The 21,084-nt window shown below is 42.1% G+C and overlaps 1 protein-coding gene across 1 annotated transcript in view; it reads left to right on the top strand.

The window, feature by feature from the left end:
* Window positions 1–14,312, top strand: part of PHACTR3 (phosphatase and actin regulator 3) — a 159,968-nt gene extending 145,656 nt beyond the window's left edge. The window contains exons 9-13 of the mRNA XM_032782626.2: window positions 1,600–1,655; window positions 6,074–6,135; window positions 7,417–7,557; window positions 10,390–10,466; window positions 13,764–14,312. Coding sequence (XP_032638517.1) covers window positions 1,600–1,655; window positions 6,074–6,135; window positions 7,417–7,557; window positions 10,390–10,466; window positions 13,764–13,779 — 352 coding nt within the window. The 3' untranslated portion in view covers window positions 13,780–14,312. The remainder of the gene's footprint in view (window positions 1–1,599; window positions 1,656–6,073; window positions 6,136–7,416; window positions 7,558–10,389; window positions 10,467–13,763) is intronic.
* Window positions 14,313–21,084: the final 6,772 nt, after the last annotated feature.

Here is a 21,084-nt window from a genome sequence, read left to right as displayed (position 1 = left end):
CCCTCCCCTAACCAGCCCTCCATATAATTTATGAAACCCAATGTGGGCCTCAGGCCAAAAAGTTTGCCCACCCGTGAATTAAAAACGTGGTCACATTCTCAACTGGTGCATTTCTGCATAGCTCCATTCACTTCAGTAGAATTAGGCTGAGGTATAGGACCTGCTCCATTAAGTCTAAGGAGAAATCAAAGACACCCACAAAAAATCTTTGGGGGTAGAAAGAAGCATGGCTGGAGTTGGGTACAGGGGTTGTTACTGAAGCACTAAAGCTCATGGGGCCATATCTTGCTACCATTTACATTGGAGTAAATCAGGAGTAGCTATACCGAGCTCAGTGGAGTTACTCCACATTTACACCTCTGATACTGAGAGTAGATTTGGCCCTGTCAGTGGTTTTAGGGGAATAAATAAACAAAAAGGAAAGGAGGTGCGTTCATGAAGGCTGCCAGGGTTCATTTTGTGCTTGAATCCTGATGCTGCCAAGAAAATCCAAGGAACTGATTTCAGTAGTGAATTTGATCAGGTGACAAATGCTAGGGGGACACCTAGCATCAGAGACGTTAGTTCATCATTTTAGTGTCTGTTCTCTTTTGTATTCGACACAGTGCTATGTTATAAGATCATTTTAGAATTCTGCCCTTTATTTACTGTGATACTAAAATCACTCTCCTGGTGCCTGCAAGTCTCCGTGTTAGCCCGTTGCTGGCAATCACGTTGGCTTTGGAACCTCCAGACTCCTACTGTGTAACATCTATTTCAGGCAGGAAGCGAGGATCCTTAATATCACCAGAAATCAGTAGAAACCTTTTCATATCGCTGTTGGCTGGATTATTGTTTGAAAGCTAGCAAATGCAGTAACTATAAATGCTTGTGTGTGGGTGTTCAATTACCTGAGATTCTCTGCAGATATTAGCAGCATCTCTTGGGGAAGTCTCATTTGGTATGCAAGATAAAATCGCTCTGGCACTGATCATATGATTTGAAGACTCAATCCTGAGGCAGCACTACTGAAAGGGGAGGTGAAGCTGCAGAAGACATTCACTCAGTTCAGACAGCAGGAAGCTGTGAGCAGCACATGAATTTTATTCGCCAGGCACCAGTAAAGCTAGTGGACTCCTCTGTCATATCTGTAACCAGGAAACCACCCTGCATAGAGAGGCTTTATTTCTAGCAAGGCGATGGTTTTTCCAGGATGTATCATTGTCAATGCTAGAAAAGGGGCGCCCATTACTACATGAGCGGAGGCAGTAATTGCTCCAGAAGATTTCTAAGAACCCCATTTGATTCTCAGGGTAAATGCCTCCTCAAGAATGAATTTAACGGTAGTGGGGCACTATTTTCAGCTGACTTTGTTTGGAAATAGGATGAAAAGGATATATACATCAGGGAAAGATAACTCTTATAGCAGAGCAAACTAGAGGAAAACTTCCACTTGCACTGCTGGCATTTGGGAAGAATAAAAGGACTAAATATCCAGCTTTTAGGATTCCCTTCCTTCACTGACCAGAGATGATTTTCTAAGGAAAATCCCAACAGCCCAGTACAGACTTTTGCAAGAACAAACATGGTACAAAATGTGATTTTGGTATTTTTCCGCAGGCGTCTGAGCCAAAGACCTGCCGTCGAGGAACTTGAAAGAAGAAATATACTTAAACGTGAGTACTTCAAAAAAATAATAGCATTTTGTGTGTTTGTTTAGAAACTACTGAATACATTTCTCAGAGCCATTTCTCCGCTATAGACAAGTTCATGCCCTCCCTTTGGGAATGGATTTGTAACCAATGGAATTTTCACTGGGGTGTTTTCTGGTGTCTGATATGTGTACTTGTCTGAAGGCATCCCCCTTAATGCAGAAAAAACAATAATACAAAAGCAGTTTTTCAAATAATTCCTGCTGTTATGGCTGCATGAGAAAGGAAGCACAGTCTGGTTTTGTCAGTTTAGCAATCACCTCGATTATCATTTTGCATAGAGAGTCAGGGCACACTGTCAATTAAAATCCATCAATGCCAAAGTGAAGCGCACAGGCATCCTTGCAGAACAGTGACTTTCCTAGCAAGTAAATTGCATCAGATCCATTCCTGACCTTTCTAATTTAAACAGAAACTGAATTAAAGACAGGAAAAGGCAAGCTGAGACAGTGCCAGGGTATCAAACTCCTTGCCTGTTACTATTGTCTGAGCAGCTGGAGACATTTGCTGAACTTCCTTTAGATGGCCGGGGAATCCCCAAAATGATGAGAACAGGGGAATCCTAAAAATTGTTTCTGTTGTCATATGGGGTAAGCTAGATGGAAAAGGTGGAGTACCACTGCTTTAAGGAAAAATATCACACATTCTGCTGTATTTATGATGTATCTTAGCACCAAAAATGTAAAAGACATTATTATATGAAAAATAACCAATTACTTGTTCAAACAAGCTTGAACAATTTAATGGAGTATGTGTTTGCATTCTATGAAAGCAATGCTGTCTTTGTCTTTTAAATCAGATCTGATAATTTCGAGGGTTGTATTTCACTAGTACACAAAATTGATGAAGAAAGAAGGTCCTGAGAAAATGGGGGACATTAGTTTTCCAGAATGGTTTAGATTTAGGAAGGGTCGTCTTTACAAAATTAAATTGTGCCTCCCAATTTTTCTCCTGAAGGAGAAAACTAGAAATGTATAGGCAAATTATACTAACAAAGAGGAAAATAGCAGCATGACAGCAAAGATTACAGTGTCAACTTAATTTCTGAGGATTTGGATTGCATGCTGCTTTTTCTTTCTTATCAGTTTATACAAGAGGGCCTGATGCTGCTGTCATTGAAGTCAATAGGCTTTGGAGACAGAGGGGACTCAAGGGGACTCCTTGGTCATCTTCAGTTGGTTCAGTTATTGAAGTACATCAAACCATTTACTTTGTTAATAGTTCTTGTGGTATGTAAATTAATTACCCACTCAACGCATACACAGTCATTTACACATATTCAAATTACAAATAACACATAACACAAATTCTTGTGACCTGTAAACATATTAACCCAATTTAACCTCAACCCCCAGCCATCAAAAGGAAAAGCAATTGAGCTAAAATTTCTCTCTCAGATGGGGCCAGATTTGCAAAAGAGTGAACACACTGCATCTCCCATTGAAAACTTGCTCCCTTCGTTCTCTGGTCTAAATCAGAGCCCAGCTTCTCTGAGAATCTGGTCCTTCATGTTTGTTACTTTCTGATGTAAGCTGGCTACATCCTTAATCTAGGTTAAACTGACCAGCTTTAATATAAAAAAAACCATTGCGTTACATTTATATAATGAGCTTACAGAGGGAGCTAAAGCAGAACAGAAGATGAAGCAGAATTAAAGATATGTCCACAATGCCAGCTAAACATACTGGGTTAGATTTACCATGCATAAATTTGGACTAACTCTGTCAGCTTCAGTGCAGTTTCTCTGGGTTTGCATGGGATGCACTTGGATCAGAAACTGCACAATTGTGCTTATGTTACCTTTTTCATTACATAAAAATGTCAGCTACATTGCAAAGAACCCAGGTCATCACTGAGCCAGGAGGGACATTAGAACGGGTGACAAAGAAGGGTAAATAATTTGACTGCAACAGTTGAAAAGTCAGTGTTCAAGTTAGTGATAGAGAGATACTGACACTGTTCCCAATGACTTTAATGAGAGCATGATTGGATCTGATCCTGCCAAACCATGATTATGTTAATACCCCCATTGAAATCAGTATGACCTTATGACTTGTAAGTGCTATTATGATGTTACTTTTTTAAAATATTCAGGAAATGAAGAGAAATATTTTTTTTTTACTCTCCCTCGTAGAGGTGACTCTTGGATAAGAGAGGTACTTAAAAAAACCCCCAGCACTTACTTATAATCTTATTGATTTTATTCATTCCTCTGTCTTTAAATATAGAACACTGCTTGTCCAGTACAGGGCATGACTGCCACAGTAACTGTGTGTTCAAACCTAAAAATCAGTCCCGGGAGTTCAGATGGGTTCTCTATGATATTCTGAGAGCAAGCCATTGATATTCATGTACAAAGAGGCAGCTTCTCTTACATTGGATTGTACAGTCCCTGCTTCATTCTTAACACTGGTGATTGCTTCCGTGTCATGCATAGTTTAGAATTCCCTGCATAACTCATACAGAGCAAGGTTGTGAGTTTCACTACTGCACGTGACACTGTGTAACGGGACTGTTACTCCATTGAGATGTGTAGTGTTAAAGTCAGCCATTTACTAATAAACGGATCCAAATACAGCAATACGAGGTTGCTGTGAAAAGCTCTCTAGTTCTTCTTTGTACTAATGTTTGCATTCTGTAATATCCCTGCTGACACTTCCTTCCATCAGATAGGTAAAGTTTACCAAGATCTTGCATTTGCTTCCTCATGAATTGCTTTTTATACTTCCACAATTGTTAAGCAAAACGAGTTTAACTTTATCTAAATCTAGATGTGCCATTATCGATACGGACCATGATGTTTGCTTAGCATTTCAAACTGACAAAAAGCAATCTTCAGACCAGATAGGCATATTCGTGTTTCTATCTTAGAAAACCACCCAGTGCCCATGTAGAGTGCATCATGACTATATTCTTGTGGACATTTAAATTGATGGAGAACAGCTTTTTTTTTTTTTTTTAAAAGTCAAAATACAACCATAAAGGTCTAATCAAAAAGGGACTAATACATATTTAACTAGGCACGTTAGTTACGTCCTGGAGGCATCTTTTTTTTTTCCATATTTCTCCCTCAGATACTGCAGCCAAGTGCTATCTAAATCTTTGGTCATCTCACTGACATTTCTGAAGCACTGCCATATCATCAGTCTCGTGTACTCTACTTCAAAGTCATATACACCACCATTCTAGTGTACTGTGTAATTTTAAGTTCTCTGATTTACATTTTCTGTTTACCTAGTTGCAGATATGTTGCTACAATACTTCTTTAAAATAGATCCATGTGTCTTTATTTCAATGTAATCTAAAGAATACAGAAAAAGGGAGGGGCAAGAAAAGGCTCATTTCCAAAAATAGCCTTTTAAGACACAGTAGTTTAACACTGACAACATTTAACAGAATATGACTTTTGCTTAACTGAGAGAGGATGATAACACCGTTATCCATAGCAGTTGTTTTCAACCTGTGGTCCACAGACCCCTGGGGGGCTGCAGACTATGTATAAGATTTCCAAAGGGGTCTGCATCACCATACAAATTTTTTTAGCAAATGAAAAAAGGTTGAAAACCACTGATCTCTAGGCTCACTGAATGGTTAAGCATCTTTTCCCTAGGTCTCTAGCATTGTTTAGGTCATGGACTTGAGTCTAAATTTAGTAACAGAAAGCACTAGAAATAGAAAATCCATTAAGTAGTATCCCAAGGCAAAGACTATATTTCATACAATGGTACAGGACTCGAGTCTATCTTTAGATCCAGTGTGTAGGCGTTATCACGGCTTGAATGTTAATGGAACACACATAAGCAAACTGGCTTAGGTTAGAACAGAAGATCACAAAAGAAAACTTGTGAGTATAAAAAGGCTCTAATACAACTGGCATATCTTGAATAGTAGAGGGAAAAGGATATCCTGTAAGTCAAGGATGAATAGTATAGCAACGTGACCAACTAAATATGAAGCCTGAGAACATGCTTTCTCTGAAGTACGTACAGGAAAATGTTTCAGCATCTTAATGCAAGTGTGACAGGACTCTAACAAAGACATGGCATAACAATCCTTCATTCATAATTTTAAAGGTATTGCTTTTCCCTCTAAATTTTTATCTAGCTGAAGAATTGGACTGGCTGCTTTGTGTTTATTAAAGCTCATTGTAACTGGAGGTTATGTCACAAGAAAAGCTGACATTGGCATACGTGCTTCTGTGTCCTCATTGAAAGGTAGCTGTATATTCTGGCAATGCACCAAGCAGGCATAGTAAGGACTGAGCTAGGACTAAGGAACAGCACCACGCTTCTCCATATTGTAACTTTTATTGCCTGGATATATTGGAAACAGCTGATCTTCCTACATGAGGAAAGTCATCTCTTTTTTTGTTTTTTCTGCAGAAAGAAATGATCAAACAGAGCAGGAAGAAAGAAGGGAAATTAAGCAGAGGCTGACAAGAAAGGTAAAATCTTGAAATGTTTTCAGTGACATTTAAAAAGCTGAGTGCAAACTAATAACAGAGAGCCCAGAGTAAAAACAGTATCTAAATATTTTAAATAATTTTAAAGACAAACAGCCATAGTGGTCACCATTAAAAGTCAACATGTATACACAATGATATGTGAGATAGTAGTATTTAATAACTAGAATAGAAAATAACTACAATATCTCAGATAATTATCCACAAATGTTGGCTTTTAAAATGGCATTCACTGTATTTGAGAGGCTAATGGAAAATTTACACAAGAACCTAAAATCAGCTAATTTGAGATTTGCCTCATACTGCAGATTTTGCAACTATATTGCTAGGAAAGCAGTTCCTTTCCACTGTTCGTACCAGTGAGAATCCCAGAGTAAGCTGCCTCCTTGCTGAGCAGCAGGTGCATTCCTGCCTGAAATTTCTGTTTGCAGATCTTTTCATTTGAAGGTTTATCAGATTCTAGGCCTGATCCTGTCACTTGCCCTGTTTGCAGAAATCCCCGCGAGAGTCAGTGGTAACACAATGCAATATTCAAAAGGCATATTGTGATGATAGTTTGCTAAGCCTTGGGACTATAGTTCTTACACTTGGCCCAATACTGAAGCCCTTATTCAGACCCCAAAGTTATGAGAATTTTGCAAGATTGAACCCTTACATTGTAATTCATTGTGGTTACTTGAAATATATTGCAACTTCAGCTTTAGAAAGCTGTGTGTGACAAGATGTTCCATTATAAAGCCACTGAACAATAGCCCTCAGCTCCATTTACCCCATTATTACTGTTTAACAATAATACTCAGAAGCGTTTCAGTAGCTCCTTGAGATAAAGGCACGTGGAAAGCGAAGTCTACTTAATAGAAAAATGCCTGTGTAGAAAGACGACTAAAGATAGCACAGTATTAAAATTAATTGTTTTCCTTTACAAAAACTATCCTAATGTTTCTAATGATAGATAACTTTCACTCACTGACTGTAGGACAGATTCTGAACCCAGTTATAACACTGTGAATCTGGAATGATGGTGTTACCCATGTAAATAAGATCAGAATCTGGCTCTATATCTCAGTGTTCCTGTGCATTTAAGACGAATTAATCAATTTCAAATCTTTTCAGATGTATATTTGTGTATACAAAATATACAATACACAAAATGAAGATGGGGACTAAAATGCATGTGATTCCATTTTTGTGCTGTTGAATGTATGTCTCAATTTTACTTCCTATTCATACTGATCTACTTCTTTACAAAACTTATTGATACAGCTCAATCAGAGACCTACCGTTGATGAACTGAGAGACAGAAAAATTTTAATTCGATTCAGCGATTATGTAGAGGTGGCAAAAGCACAGGACTACGATAGACGAGCAGACAAACCATGGACAAGACTATCAGCAGCCGATAAGGTACAGACATACTTACAAATATAATTAAGACTACTGTTTTTTTGTTTGCTTTGCTTGTAAGCGGTACCTCAGGTCATGTAAACAGTGATATTACTAGACAAGTCTCGATAGTCTAAGGAAATACATCTTGGAGTGAGTGAGTGCTCTCGGTGAAAGTGACACACCATACTTCCCATGAGCCAAATTTTGTACTCTAGAGTTACATACACAAACACACACACACACTCTCTCTCTCTCTCTCAGTGAGGTACTAATAGCTGATGCAGATTTAAGTACTTTAAATGTTCCTGCACTTTCAGCATACAGAAGCCACACTGACCATGGGATGTAAACCATACCTTTTAATAGTGAAAAGGCTTTTTTTAAAAAAAAACAAACAATTATTAGAAAAAGTATGGAGTGCAGTATACTACACGATCTATCATAGATCTTTGCCACCCATTACTGTAGTGTCTGAGAAATTTAGGACCAAGCTTGATCCCCAAAAGTTACTCAGTACAAAATCTTTGTTACAAACATGTACACATCACTACTTTATTCTCTACTGATGAACTCCCAAGGAAAGCACTTTTTCGCTTGCCATGAGAGTGGCCAGTCTAGAGTACACACATTTTCACTTTATTACATGCTTACCATATATCTGATTTATTGTTTTTGCCTTATTGCTTGGCCCTGTTGGTCCCAGGCCATGAGAGAGGTGGTGGTGCGGTAATATCCTTTATTGGCCCAACTTCTGTTGGTGAAAGGGACAAGCTTTTGAGCTTCAAAGAGCTTGTCCTTTCCACTAACAGAAGTTGGGCTAATAAAAGATATTACCGCACCCACCTTGTTTCTCTCATATATTTGATTTACAGTATTAAATGATCCTAGACTTCATACTTAAGTGGCTGGGTAGTAGGGTGTCCAGATGTCCCAATTTTATAGGGAGAGTCCCAATATTCAAGGCTTTTGCTTATATGGGCTCCTATTACCCTCCACACTCTGTCCCAATTTTTCATACTTGCTGTCTGGTCATCCTACTGGGTAGTAAGGAAATGGCTTATGATGAATCAGGCTAGATTGGTTGCTGAATGAGAAGTTTTAAAGTTTTGGCTAAGGGGGCTGGGAAAACAACTGGGGATGTTGAGCTAATTATTGGATACAATGGCAAATATAGGACTAGATTGCTCACTGCTTGATCATGGGCTAAGGAAATCAGATGTCTTTCTCACTCCCACATCTGCTGAAGAGTTTCCCAACAAGAAGGTAGAAAATATATGAATCGTGTAATAAATGGTTTTAGAGAACTCTAACATTTAGGATTTATTTTTAATTTGCCATCTTTGTCTTACCTGCCTTCCCGAATTCATTTAAAAGTGCTTATAGGGAGTATTATGTTGAACAGTATTATGTGATAATCAGTGCTGTAAAGCAGAAGTTTTATTGGTAGTTTGGGATAATCAACATCCAGATCTACATGTTTGAGTTGTATAGATTTGGGGCTGAAGGGATCTCATATCAGTGTGTGTATGCGTGTAGTGTTTTTAAAGTGGGAGCAGAGCCCAAGGCTGTTATGTTTTGTTGTGCTTTTCCTGAAGACACTTATCAATATATATATATATATGACATATTTGGTTTCTAACAGAACTCCCACTCATTGGGTTACATCCCCTGTACACACAATTATTCTGCAAGGTATTATCTGAAATTGGAGCTGAGAGTCATAAGAATTTAAGCCCGATTCCACCCTTAGATGTGTACTGCAGCCCATTGAATCCAAGAGTGGATTTTGTGTCAATCATTAGGCCGAAGTGAATCATGGTGTAAATGGTGCATCTCCATAGAAATCAGTAATGTTGCACCTGCTCACCCTAGTTCTTAATCTAGTGTGAAACATGAGAGTCATTGTCTGACCCTTTCAAGGAACCCTTTGTCCTGTCCTGTGAGCTATTAATTTTTAAGTAAGCATAGAATTAAACTTTTAGCTCTCTCATTCACTTGACAAACTTACATTCACATCTTAGGGGCTGAAAAAATCCATTTATTGCTTGGCAAAAGATATAGTACTTTCCCCCACATTTTTATTTCTTCCAATAAACCACATCTCTGATCTGACACATGCCTGTGTGTTACAGCTTCACAAGTTTAGGTAGCTAAATTACATAGTAGTAGTATGTACAAATTTACAAAATCACTCCAATCTGATCCAGGCCATTGCCAGTAGTCATTTGGGGGAAAGGAACAAATCAGTTTACAGCTGTTTTGGATTTTATGGAGTGTAATGTACCAAGACAGAAAATGTTCCCCTCAGATATGATTGTGTAACACCACACATGTAAATGACTATAACATCTGGTCCATTATTTGCATATTGTGACAATGCAGTCTGATTTTTATTTTGAAATGGGCCAGTACTGAAATTCTCCACATTTCAACTGTCCAGTTGCTGGATAAGGAACCTCTGCTTTTGCTCATTAACTTAACCAGAGTGTCATTCAGTGTTGGGGAGTGAGCATTATGATTTTATGTTCCTCTTAGGACTGCTTCTATAAAAGTGTCTTAGCATTAGCTAGTCAGTGATGACTGATGATGTGGAGTAATCCTTTGCAATAAGGGTTTTGATGATAGTATTTATGTCAATGTCTTTAAAAGACAGTGACCAGTATGCATGGAGAGAAGCTGAATATTGGCTCTCCTCAATACTGGCTGGCCACATGTCCTTTGTTTGTAGCCACACTTTACATGGAATTGGCTGTTTTGATTATTTTTAAGGGCTCTTATTTGCTATTTTAAAAAAAAATGTTTACAAATGCAAAATGATTTTTTAACCTTACTTCCATTTTCAATTCCTAGGCAGCAATTCGTAAAGAGCTAAATGAATACAAAAGTAATGAAATGGAGGTACATGCATCAAGCAAGCATTTGACAAGGTCAGTCATCCAGATATTTGTTCATTTTCCTTTACTTGCAGTATCAATTCTTTTGAGCCCTGAATCTGCAGAATATATTGTTCTTGCATGGCTCTAAAATCTGCAGAAAAAGCTTTACCTTGGGGGAAAAAAAATATAAAAGTGCTTCTGCTTCATCTCAGAGTATATTTGCTGTTAGATTATCATCTATTGACAAGCAACTCCCTCTCAAAACCCCCAACCCTCAAAATATATTGTTTGTACCAGTGATTTAAAAGGCCATGACTAGAGAAGGAACACAGGATGTACTGTACAGAGAACATGACGTGATTTAACGCAGCAGAATAGGCAAAGTATTTACATTTGCAGTCTCATCATTCAGCTGTAATACCAGTGCTGAACAATAAAAAGACAAAGTGTTTGTACTATAGTACATAAGAGAAGGCCTTTACTGATTATAAATACACAAAGGATTCACTCTGCTGGATTTTAAAAGAAAAAGCTCTGCTTGAAGGTTTCAGTATCATTCACGCACTCACGGTCTTGCCAGCTTTTTCAATGGAAAGTAGATGTTTTAGTGGCCTATGTAAAATGTTTAGTGAGTCTCAGTCCAGTTACCAGTGGAAGGGAGTCAGCATCATAAAACGCACCATCACAATAACCCTGAATTGGCAACCCTGTGTCAACTCAGCAGAGAAGCCAACCGTCAGATAATGAGAGCACAGACCCCCAAATTACTGTCACTTCTAGAGGGGCAGAAGCCGAATGGTGAGGCAGTGTGCCGATGCCTGTAAGCACATATACTCTGCTGACACAGAAGAGTCCTCACTCAGCAGCACTGTTAATCTAGCACCATTCACAATTACTATATTCACATGGAAATTTAAATGCATGTGTAGATCTATATTGATTAGAAAGTATAAATTAAAAGACAAGGCACTTGCTGATAGGTGGCACTGAAATCTACTCCACATCATCTGGTTAAAAACAGAAGGGATTTAAGGGTAAGGAAAGTGGCAAGAGAGGCAGTGGACCAGTAGGTGAGAAGGAAGAGGCAGAACGTTACCTTTGTTACTGCAAAGATGATATTGGAGGAAAGTCACTTTGATGAATAGCAACAGTAATGGTCAAATTCTGCCCTTTGATTTCTATTAGCATCTCATTGGCTCTCAAATGGGACATATCTGAGGGATGAAACTGACCCAAAGTTTTATATTAACCATTAGATAATTCCAGACTGCATATACAGAACTGGGAATTTGTCACAGTTCTTGTGACATTACAGAACCTGAGCTTCAGCCATGTGGTTTATGTCACTGGCTTCTGACAAAATAATAGCTACAATAATGGGAGGCTGTGGCTTAGGTCTGGCAGTGAAGGATAGTTTATTTAATTGAAGCTACTTGAGGAGTTGAATTAGGCAGATTAAAATGACACATTTTGAAATGTGGCCAGGACACCAGGGTTAAATACTCCTAACCACTTTCAGCTAGTGCCATCGTGCCACTAGTGTTTAGGAATTTATTTTTACATCTTATCCAAGAGAAAAAGAACTGTCCAATGCCTCAGGGTATTTCTTCTGTACAGATTCAGAGGAAAGAGTGCCACCTAGTATATCAACAATACCTCTAGTGGCAGTACCTGGTTGGTTGGGTATTTTTTTTAAAAAGGTGCACATCAAAATACCAACTCAGTGTTGCTTATTTTCTGAAAGCTGACAGGAGCACAGCATATCATTGTATACTATTAGCAACAAACAAAATGATGGCCCATATCTTTAAAAAAAATTCCTGCACAACTGTGTTTGCATGCTCAAATAATTATACATGCTAATGATTTTTCAGACAGCTAACTGATGACATGTGCATGCAGTTACTGTCTGGTCATGCAATCATGGCAAATGAACACACAATGTACACATATTTTCAAACACACACATACACTTTTCGGAAAATGTAGGCTATCAACAGAGGGATCAGCCTGAGCACTATTCTAGCTTGTTCACATTTTTTGCCATTATTGTAGGAGTTAAAACAGTAAACAGGTGTAGTAAAACAATCAGATATAAACATCCATTAGATACTTTTGAGGTACACAAGTCAAAGGGTATCAGAACATATGAAGATATCTAATTTCACTACCACACCTCCTAAAAAGGCATTAATAAAAAGGTTTTGAATAATCTCATGATAGATTTTAAAATAATTCTATGCATTATACCAAGTCTTGCTTGCTGTGGAATTACTGTCACGATCACATCCCCTTGCTATGTATTTTCAGGTATATGGCATTTACCAATTATGAGTTGAACAGTAACTGTTAAACCCAGAAGATTATGTGTCTACTAGCATAATTTTCATATTTAATGGGTATGCCCAAAATGATATTCTAATTAATTCATAATTATGCTGAAAACATTGTCTGATACTGTAAACTGCTTGTTACATCATTAAAATCCTTTTAAAGATGCCACTTGAGTTCTACAACCACAGTAATGTACTACAAACATGCTGGAATGAGTCAGGTGTTTTGCTACTATTGTCATGTCAAAATTGCATTCTGCCTATCTATTACTACTATTTAGATAATAGTAGAAGCCAAACTGTGGCAGGCACTTTGCAAAGACACAGCTCACAGCCTCAAAGGTATTTAGGTGGCTAGATCCTATTTAAATCAATCAGTGATATGCCTAAATATCTTTGAAGATCTGCACCACAGTCATTGTTTTGGAGAGTATGTTCTAAAAAAGGCAGAGAAAGAATGAAGTAAAGAGAAGCAATTAACATACAAGCAAAGTGGTAAGGGTGATGACAGGAACATCCTGTTAGTTCATTTTTTTTTTGTTTTCTTTCCAAAGTTAAACTCCTGAAGTATCCCTTTCTTCACAACTCCTAGTCTTTCTCCCACACCAATTCCCAGCCTCACTTCCATCCTCCTTACTGTAAATACATGATGGGGAGATTTGGAAGTGGGAGTCAATGAAGAACGAAAAGAACATAACAGAACTCAAGGAAGAGAGAATTTGTAGTTGAGGAAGCCCACGTGCAGAGAGGACTTTCACCAGAGGCACTCAGTAGCACAGGACCAAAACCAAAAGGATAAAATGCTATGAACCTTAGTATATTATTAGTCATATTGGCCTTATATGTAGAACATGTTGGGGATCTTTCATAAAAAAAGGTGCTCTAGAAATGTGATTCAATGGTATTAAACAAAATGGACACATTTTAAATAGTACTATTTCTTATTGCAATAATATATTTTAAAAAATGCTGTTATAAAGTTATTTTTAAAATGTCTTTTTTTATAACCTTCTAGATTTCACAGGCCATAGAGATTTTCTTCTGAGAAGAATTGGTCTTCACTTTTGATACTGCTGCTGAACACACATCAGGGAATGTATAAAGGTCTTTCCCTGAAGTTCAGTACACGATAACCTGACGTTCGTGTGAGAGAAGGACTGTGAGGTGAAATCTCTGCAGCATGTACACACAGGAGCTACCAGAGGACGTACTTCGCTCTTTGATGCCTGAAGAGTGATGGCCTGTGGGGTGGGAGGATCAGTTGAAAACAAATGAAGTAAAGCTACTGGAAGGAACTGACTGCTCTCCTTTAACACTTGTTTTAAACTGTTTTGCAGCATATCTTGGAAAAGGAGATGCTGTGCATGTACTGGCTTTACCATTCCAGGGCCTCTGACATAATGGACATGACGCACTGTCATTCAGTGTTATGTTGACAAGACATTTTGAACTAATCACAATTAGTTTGTAAAAAACTTACGTTCATGTTATACAAAATGATTTAATGTATTATAATTTTTCTTTTTTATATAATGTAACGAAAACACAGCTGCAACATTTTTGATTCCTGTTATTTTTGTTCTTTAATTAAATGATTACTTATTGCAAGAAATGAGCGCACTTCTTTTAAATTACTTTTTTTCCAGGGGGGATTGAAAGGGAGGGGGATTTGTAATTATTATGGGCCAGATTTCCTGCACCACAAAAGTCAGCACACAGTCTGGGAGACCACGATCAGTGGAATTTAGACAATGGGCTTCCTATCTTGTGGAGGAAAGATATTGGACCAGATGTTTACAACTGGAGTTACAGTAAGCTGAGCTACAACATCTGAGGACTTTGTAAGAAATGTGATCCATCACTACAGTAAAAAATTACTAAGCTTTGGTAAATTTAAACATGACATAGGTAAACTCTTAAATACACTTTATTAACTATCAAACTATTGATAGTTGTATTCTTTTTCTAGTAAAATGTATTTGAGATTTGAGAACTTCCCGATGAGGAAAAAAGATCCTTCTACTAATAAATAATTACTAAAAACAAACCTAACAGAAATGATTATAAGCAGGATAGGCCACAACACTTAACAAAATCCAGAAACAATGAGAATATTTGCCTAAGTAAGGAATACAGGATTTGGCTAAAAATCATAAATATGTAAGCGATAATGTTAACAGTAGATAATATTGATGAAAGTGTGAGAGATACTTGCATAAGATATTCTGTTTCTTTATATCAGAGGGGTAGCTGTGTTTGTTTTTCTGTTTCTTTAGTGACTGTAATAGAAGTGCCACATACACATACAAAGCAAAATTTTGTCCATAGATGTTTAAAGTTCTATCCTTTGTAAAAGTTTTAAAAGTAAAAAATTTTGGGTAGGACATGTCAACCTCAAGCCAGCAGAAAGGACCCCAATGAAGACATGAAAACAAATAAGCAAACAGATAAAAGGTAAAGGGAATTACGGATATAGACTCCTGGTAAATGACTGCAGGATGGTGTGCAGAATTAATACATCTAATGGACGGACTAATTGCTTTTGGTCCTCCAGTGATCAGCACTAGAGTGAAATGTCTCATTTAACTACAATGATCTATTGTACTCCCTCCACAATAATAGGATTTATGAATGTACAGAACATACTGATAATATACATAGTTGCAGCCATTGCTAGAAGCCATTTGTGGATCTTTGCAGGGCATGTGTCCAAGGCATGATTAAGCACCTGCTGAACAGTTCAGATTAATGTCTAGCTAGATTTAATTTTGTATAACCTTATAAATATTGGTCACATAGACCTATGTCTAACTGCTTGAGTAACCATCATGATTTAATCCAATGATTTGTCTCTTTAATTACCCGCTTTAAGAACTTGCTAGCCTCATCGTGGAAATCTATATCATCATGCTAACTGGTATTTTAACATTTTTATTAGAATAATCCAACCACAAGTTCTGGTATTTGACAGTCATAAGATGAATGAAAATTCAGGAGTAATACAAGGAAAGAGTGAAAACATCAAGTAAAGAAACACCTCTCAGTAAGAAAAAGACGGTTACTCACCTTTGTAACTGTTGTTCTTCAAGATGTGTTGCTCATATCCATTCCAGTTAGGTGTGCGCGCTGCGTGTGCACACTTGTCAGAAGATTTTTACCCTAGCAACTCCAGTGGGGCGGCAGGGTCGCCCCCTGGAGTGGTGCAGCCATGGCGCCGGATATATATCTCTGCCGACCCGACCGCTCCTCAGTTCCTTCTTGCCGGCTACTCTGACAGTGGGGAAGGAGGGCGGGTTTGGAATGGATATGAGCAACACATCTAGAAGAACAACAGTTACAAAGGTGAGTAACCGTCTTTTCCTCTTCGAGTGATTGCTCATATCCATCCAGTTAGGTGATTCCCAAGCCTTACCTAGGCGGTGGGGTCGGAGTGAGATGTCGCAGAGTGTAACCCTGCGGAGCCGAAGACTGCGTCATCCCTAGACTGCTGAACCAGGGCATAGTGGGAGGCAAAGGTATGGACCGAGGACCAGCTAGCTGCTCGACAAATTTCATGAATGGGCACGTGAGCGAGGAAAGCAGCCGATGAGGCCTGAGCCCTGGTAGAGTGCGCAGTCACGTGGCTCGATGGGACGTGAGCCAAGTCGTAACAGGTGCGGATGCACGACATTACCCAGGAGGAAATCTGCTGCGAGGAGATAGGTAGGCCTTTGATACGCTCAGCCACCGCGACAAAGAGTTGGGGGGGGTTCTGCGAAATGGCTTGGTTCGCTTGATATAAAAAGCAAGCGCTCCACAGTCGTCTAGGGAGTATAGCTGCTGCTCCCTGCGAGACGAATGTGGCTTTGGGAAGATGACAGGTAGGAAGATCTCCTGGTTAACATGGAAGGCTGATACCACTTTGGGGAGAAAGGCCGGATGTGGTCGCAACTGCACCTTGTCCCTGTTGAACATAGTATATGGGGGATCTACCGTGAGGCCCCGAAGCTTGGAGACTTGTCTCACTGATGTGATAGCCACCAGGAAAGCAGTTTTCCATGAGAGGTAGAGAAGGGAGCAAGTTGCTAACGGCTCGAATGGGGCGGATATGAGTCTGGCAAGAACCAGGGTTAAGGTCCCATGTGGGGGTATAGGGCGGCGTACCTGGGGGTAGAGGCGCTCTAGGCCCTTAAGGAATCTAGACACCATCGGGTATGAGAAACCGAGCGGGCCATTCTCCCCCTGGGTGGAAGGTAGAGATGGCGCCACCAAATGGACCCTCAGAGATGATACCGCTAGGCCCTGTTGTTTGAGGGACTAGAGGTAATCCAAGATGTTGGGAATGGAGACCTCAGTGGGAAAGGAAGTTCCGCTCCACGCACCAGCACGTGAAACGCTTCCACTTGGCCAAATATGACGCTCTAGTGGAAGGCTTCCTGCTACCAGGAGCACCTGTTGCACTGGGGCAGAGCAATGCAGCTCAGACTGGGTCAGCCACTCAGGAGCCATGCCGTGAGGTGGAGGGACTGAAGGTCCGGGTGACGCAGTTTGCCGTGGTCCTGAGTGATCAGGTCCAAGTGAAGAGGCAGGGGACAGGGTTGGCTATGGATAGGTCTAGCAACATGGTGTACCAGTGCTGCCGAGGCCACGGCTGACTGGAGCTATCATGATTAAGCGGGCTTTGTCCCTGCGTACTTTCAGTAGGACCCTGTGGATAGCAGAAATGGTGGAAAGGCATAGCAGGTGCGTCATCCACGGTATAGAGGAAGGCGTCTGCCACTGAACCCAGTGAGAGGCCTTGAAAGGAGAACCTCTGGCATTTCCTGTTCCCGCGGGATGCAAAGAGGTCTATGCGGGGAAACCCCGACCTCCGGAAGAGCGAAAGAGCAAGTCCAGGCAAAGTGCCATTCGTGGGAAAGGCAGGATTTGCTGAGGCGATCCGCCAGTGTGTTTCCGAACTCCCCGGGAGAAAGGACGCAATGAGCCGTATAGAGTGGGCTATGCAAAGTCCCAGAATCGTAAGGCCTCTCGACATAGGGGTGAAGACCTCGTGCCACCCTGCTTATTTATATAGTGCATGGTCGTTGTGTTGTCGGTGAATACTGACACACAACGGCCCCTATAAGTGCTGTCGGAACGTCTGGCAACTGAGGTGGACCACTCTCAGCTCCCGGACGTTGATGTGGAGGGGTCAGCTCTTTGAGATGACCAAAGGCCTGGGTGCGTAGGTGTCCGAGGTGAGCCCCCCAACCCGGGATGATGCGTCCGTTGTCAGGGACGCCGAGGGCTGGGGACGGATGGAACGGGAGCCCTGCACACACCATGGAGGGATCCAGCCACCACTCTAAGGAGTCTAGGACGGTCGGGAGAATGGTGACGACCATGTCCATAGGATCCCTGGCTGGTCAAGTATGTGAGTTGAGCCACGACTGGAGGGGCCGGAGGCGCAGTCTAGCGTATTTCGTTACGAACGTACAGGCCGCCATGTGCGCCCAGGACTGAGCGAGGCAGTGCGTACCGAAAGTCAATGGCGCTGCTCACAGCCTCTGGATGATGGCTACCATAGTCTGGACCCGTGGCAGTGGTAGACAGGCTCTGGCAAGAGTGGAGTCCAGGGTTGGCGCCAATAAATTCTATCCTCTGAGTGGGGATCAGAGTCGATTTTTCCGCATTGATCATTAGACCTAGATGTAGGAAAAGGTCCTTGGCAATGTGGACGTGACTGAGGACTCGCGCCTCGGAGGTCCCGTCAGATGAGCCAGTCGTCTAGATAAGGAAACGTGTATCCGACTGCGGTGGAGGTGGGCGGCGACTACAGCCATACATTTAGTGAATAACTCTTGGGGCTGTAGAAGGCCAAACAGGAGGACCGCGAACTGAAAATGTTGCGGTTGGCCACGAACTGGAGGAACCCTCCTGTTGAGGGTGGGAAGATGGCTATGTGGAAGTAGGCATCTTTCATGTCGAGGGGCGGCATACCAGTCTCCAGGATCCAGGGATGGGATAATGGTCCCCAGGGATACCATATGGAACTTCAACTTTATCATGTATCTGTTGGAGTTCCCGCAGATCGAGGATAGCTCTGAGACCTCCCTTGCCTTGGGGATTAGGAAGTAGCGGGAGTAACACCCTTGCCCGCTCGTGCTCGGTACGTCCTCTATGGCTCCTTTGGCGAGAGCGTTTTGCACCTCCTGTAGGAGGAGTTGCTCGTGAGAGGGGTCCTGAAGAGGGGACGAGGGTGGAAGAGGAGATTTTGAAATAAATTGGAGGTGGTATCTAAATTCCAGCATGCGTAAAGCCCAGCGATCTGATGTTAGCTGGGACCTATCGAGGGGAGGAAAAAGGAAAGACGGTTGGAGAAAGTGAGGGACGCGATCCTTTAAAGAAACTGGTACACGCCCCTGGGTGCCCTTAAAAGGAAGGCTTTTCGCCCTGAGGAAGGCTTGGAGGAGCTTTGGTTTTGGCCTCCTTGGTTGCCCGATTGCTTCGGCGACCGGGTTCTGGCCTCGCCATCTGGCGAAGTCTTGCCTCTTGCCGGGGCTGAGGGTAAGGGCGGTGCGGTTGGGGCCCGGAAGGCCTGCGTTGAATCACCAACGTGTGCATGCCTAATGAGCGCATAAGACCCTGTTGTCTTTTAGGCTCTGCAGCCTAGGGGTCAGTTTATCCGAGAACAAGCCCTTGGCCCTCAAATGGAAGATCCCTGGATAGTGTTGTTGGAGAATCGGGGGGAGCTGAGACCTGCAGCCACGAGATACGGCGCATAGTCACCCAGAGGCCAGAGTCCTGGCAGATCCATTCCAAGTAGGTGTGCGTGCACCCGCATGCACGTTTCGTCGAAGAATTTTCCCCTAGCAACACCCGGCGGGTCGGCTGGGCACCCCCTGGCGTGGCGCCGCTACGGCACCGATATATACCCCTGCCGACCCGTCCGCTCCTCAGTTCCTTCTTGCCGGCTTACTCCGACAGTGGGGAAGGAGGGCGGGTGTGGAATGGATATGAGCAACACATCTCGAAGAACAACAGTTACAAAGGTGAGTAACCTCTTTTCTTCTTCGAGTGCTTGCTCATATCCATTCCAAGTAGGTGAATCCCAAGCCTTACCTAGGCGGTGGGGTCGGAGTTGGACACTGCCAAATGCAACACTGCCAAGCCAAGGGCTGCATCGTCTCTGGATTGCTGTACCAAGGCGTAATGGGAAGTAAAGGTGTGTACCGAAGACCATGCAGCTGCTCGGCATATCTCCTGGATAGGCACTCGAGCTAAAAAGGCAGTCGACGAGGCCTGAGCCCTGGTGGAATGTGCAGTAACGCGGCCTGGAGAGGCGTGAGCTAGATCATAGCAAGCCCTAATGCATGCCGTGACCCAGGAAGAAATTCTCTGGGAAGAGACAGGCTGACCTTTCATCCTGTCCGCCACGGCAACAAAGAGTTGGGGGGTCTTATGGAAAGATCTGGTGTGGTCAATGTAGAATACGAGCACCCTACGGACGTCCAGCGAGTGCAACTGCTGCTCCCTACGCGATGCGTGCGGTTTGGGAAAGAAGACCGGGAGGAATATGTTCTGGTTGAGGTGAAAGGATGAAATCACCTTGGGAAGGAATGCCGGATGTGGGCATAACTGCACCTTGTCCTTGTGGAATATCGTGTAAGGCGGGTCCACCATGAGAGCCCGAAGCTCCGAAACTCTCCTAGCCGATGTAATGGCTACAAGGAACGCTGCTTTCCACGATAAATACAGGAGAGAGCAGGTTGCCAAGGGTTCGAACGGAGGGGCCATAAGTCTTGACAGAACCAAACCTGCATAAAAAGACGCTCCAGCCCCTTGAGGAACCTGGAGACCATAGGGTAGGAGAAAACGGAGTAAGCACCTTCTCCGGGATGAAAGGTCGAGATGGCGGCTAGGTGTACACCCAAAGATGAGAGTGCGAGACCCTGCTGCTTGAGATGCCAGAGATATTCCAATATTATGTGAATAAGAACCTGCGCAGGTGCCGCCTGCTGCGCTTGACACCAGCAAGAGAACCACTTCCACTTGGCTAAGTACGTAGCCCTAGTGGAGGGTTTTCTGCTACCCAGGAGTACCCGTTGCACTGGGGGGAGCAGCTTAGCTCCGAGTGACTCAACCACGCAGGAGCCAAGCCGTGAGGTGGAGGGATTGCAAGTCGGGATGGAGAAGCCTGCCGTGGTCCTGGGTTATTAGATCCTGATGGAGAGGCAGGGGAACCGGGTTGGCTATCGAGCGGTCCAGCAACGTGGTGTACCAATGCTGGCGGGGCCACACGGGGGCGATCAGAATCACTCGACCCCTGTCCCTGCGAAGCTTTACGAGGACCTTGTGCACCAACGGAAAGGGTGGGA

Source organism: Chelonoidis abingdonii, chromosome 14 (genome assembly GCF_003597395.2).
Source record: "Chelonoidis abingdonii isolate Lonesome George chromosome 14, CheloAbing_2.0, whole genome shotgun sequence".
NCBI lineage: Eukaryota > Metazoa > Chordata > Testudines > Testudinidae > Chelonoidis > Chelonoidis abingdonii.
This window is presented reverse-complemented; position numbering and strand designations above follow the sequence as displayed.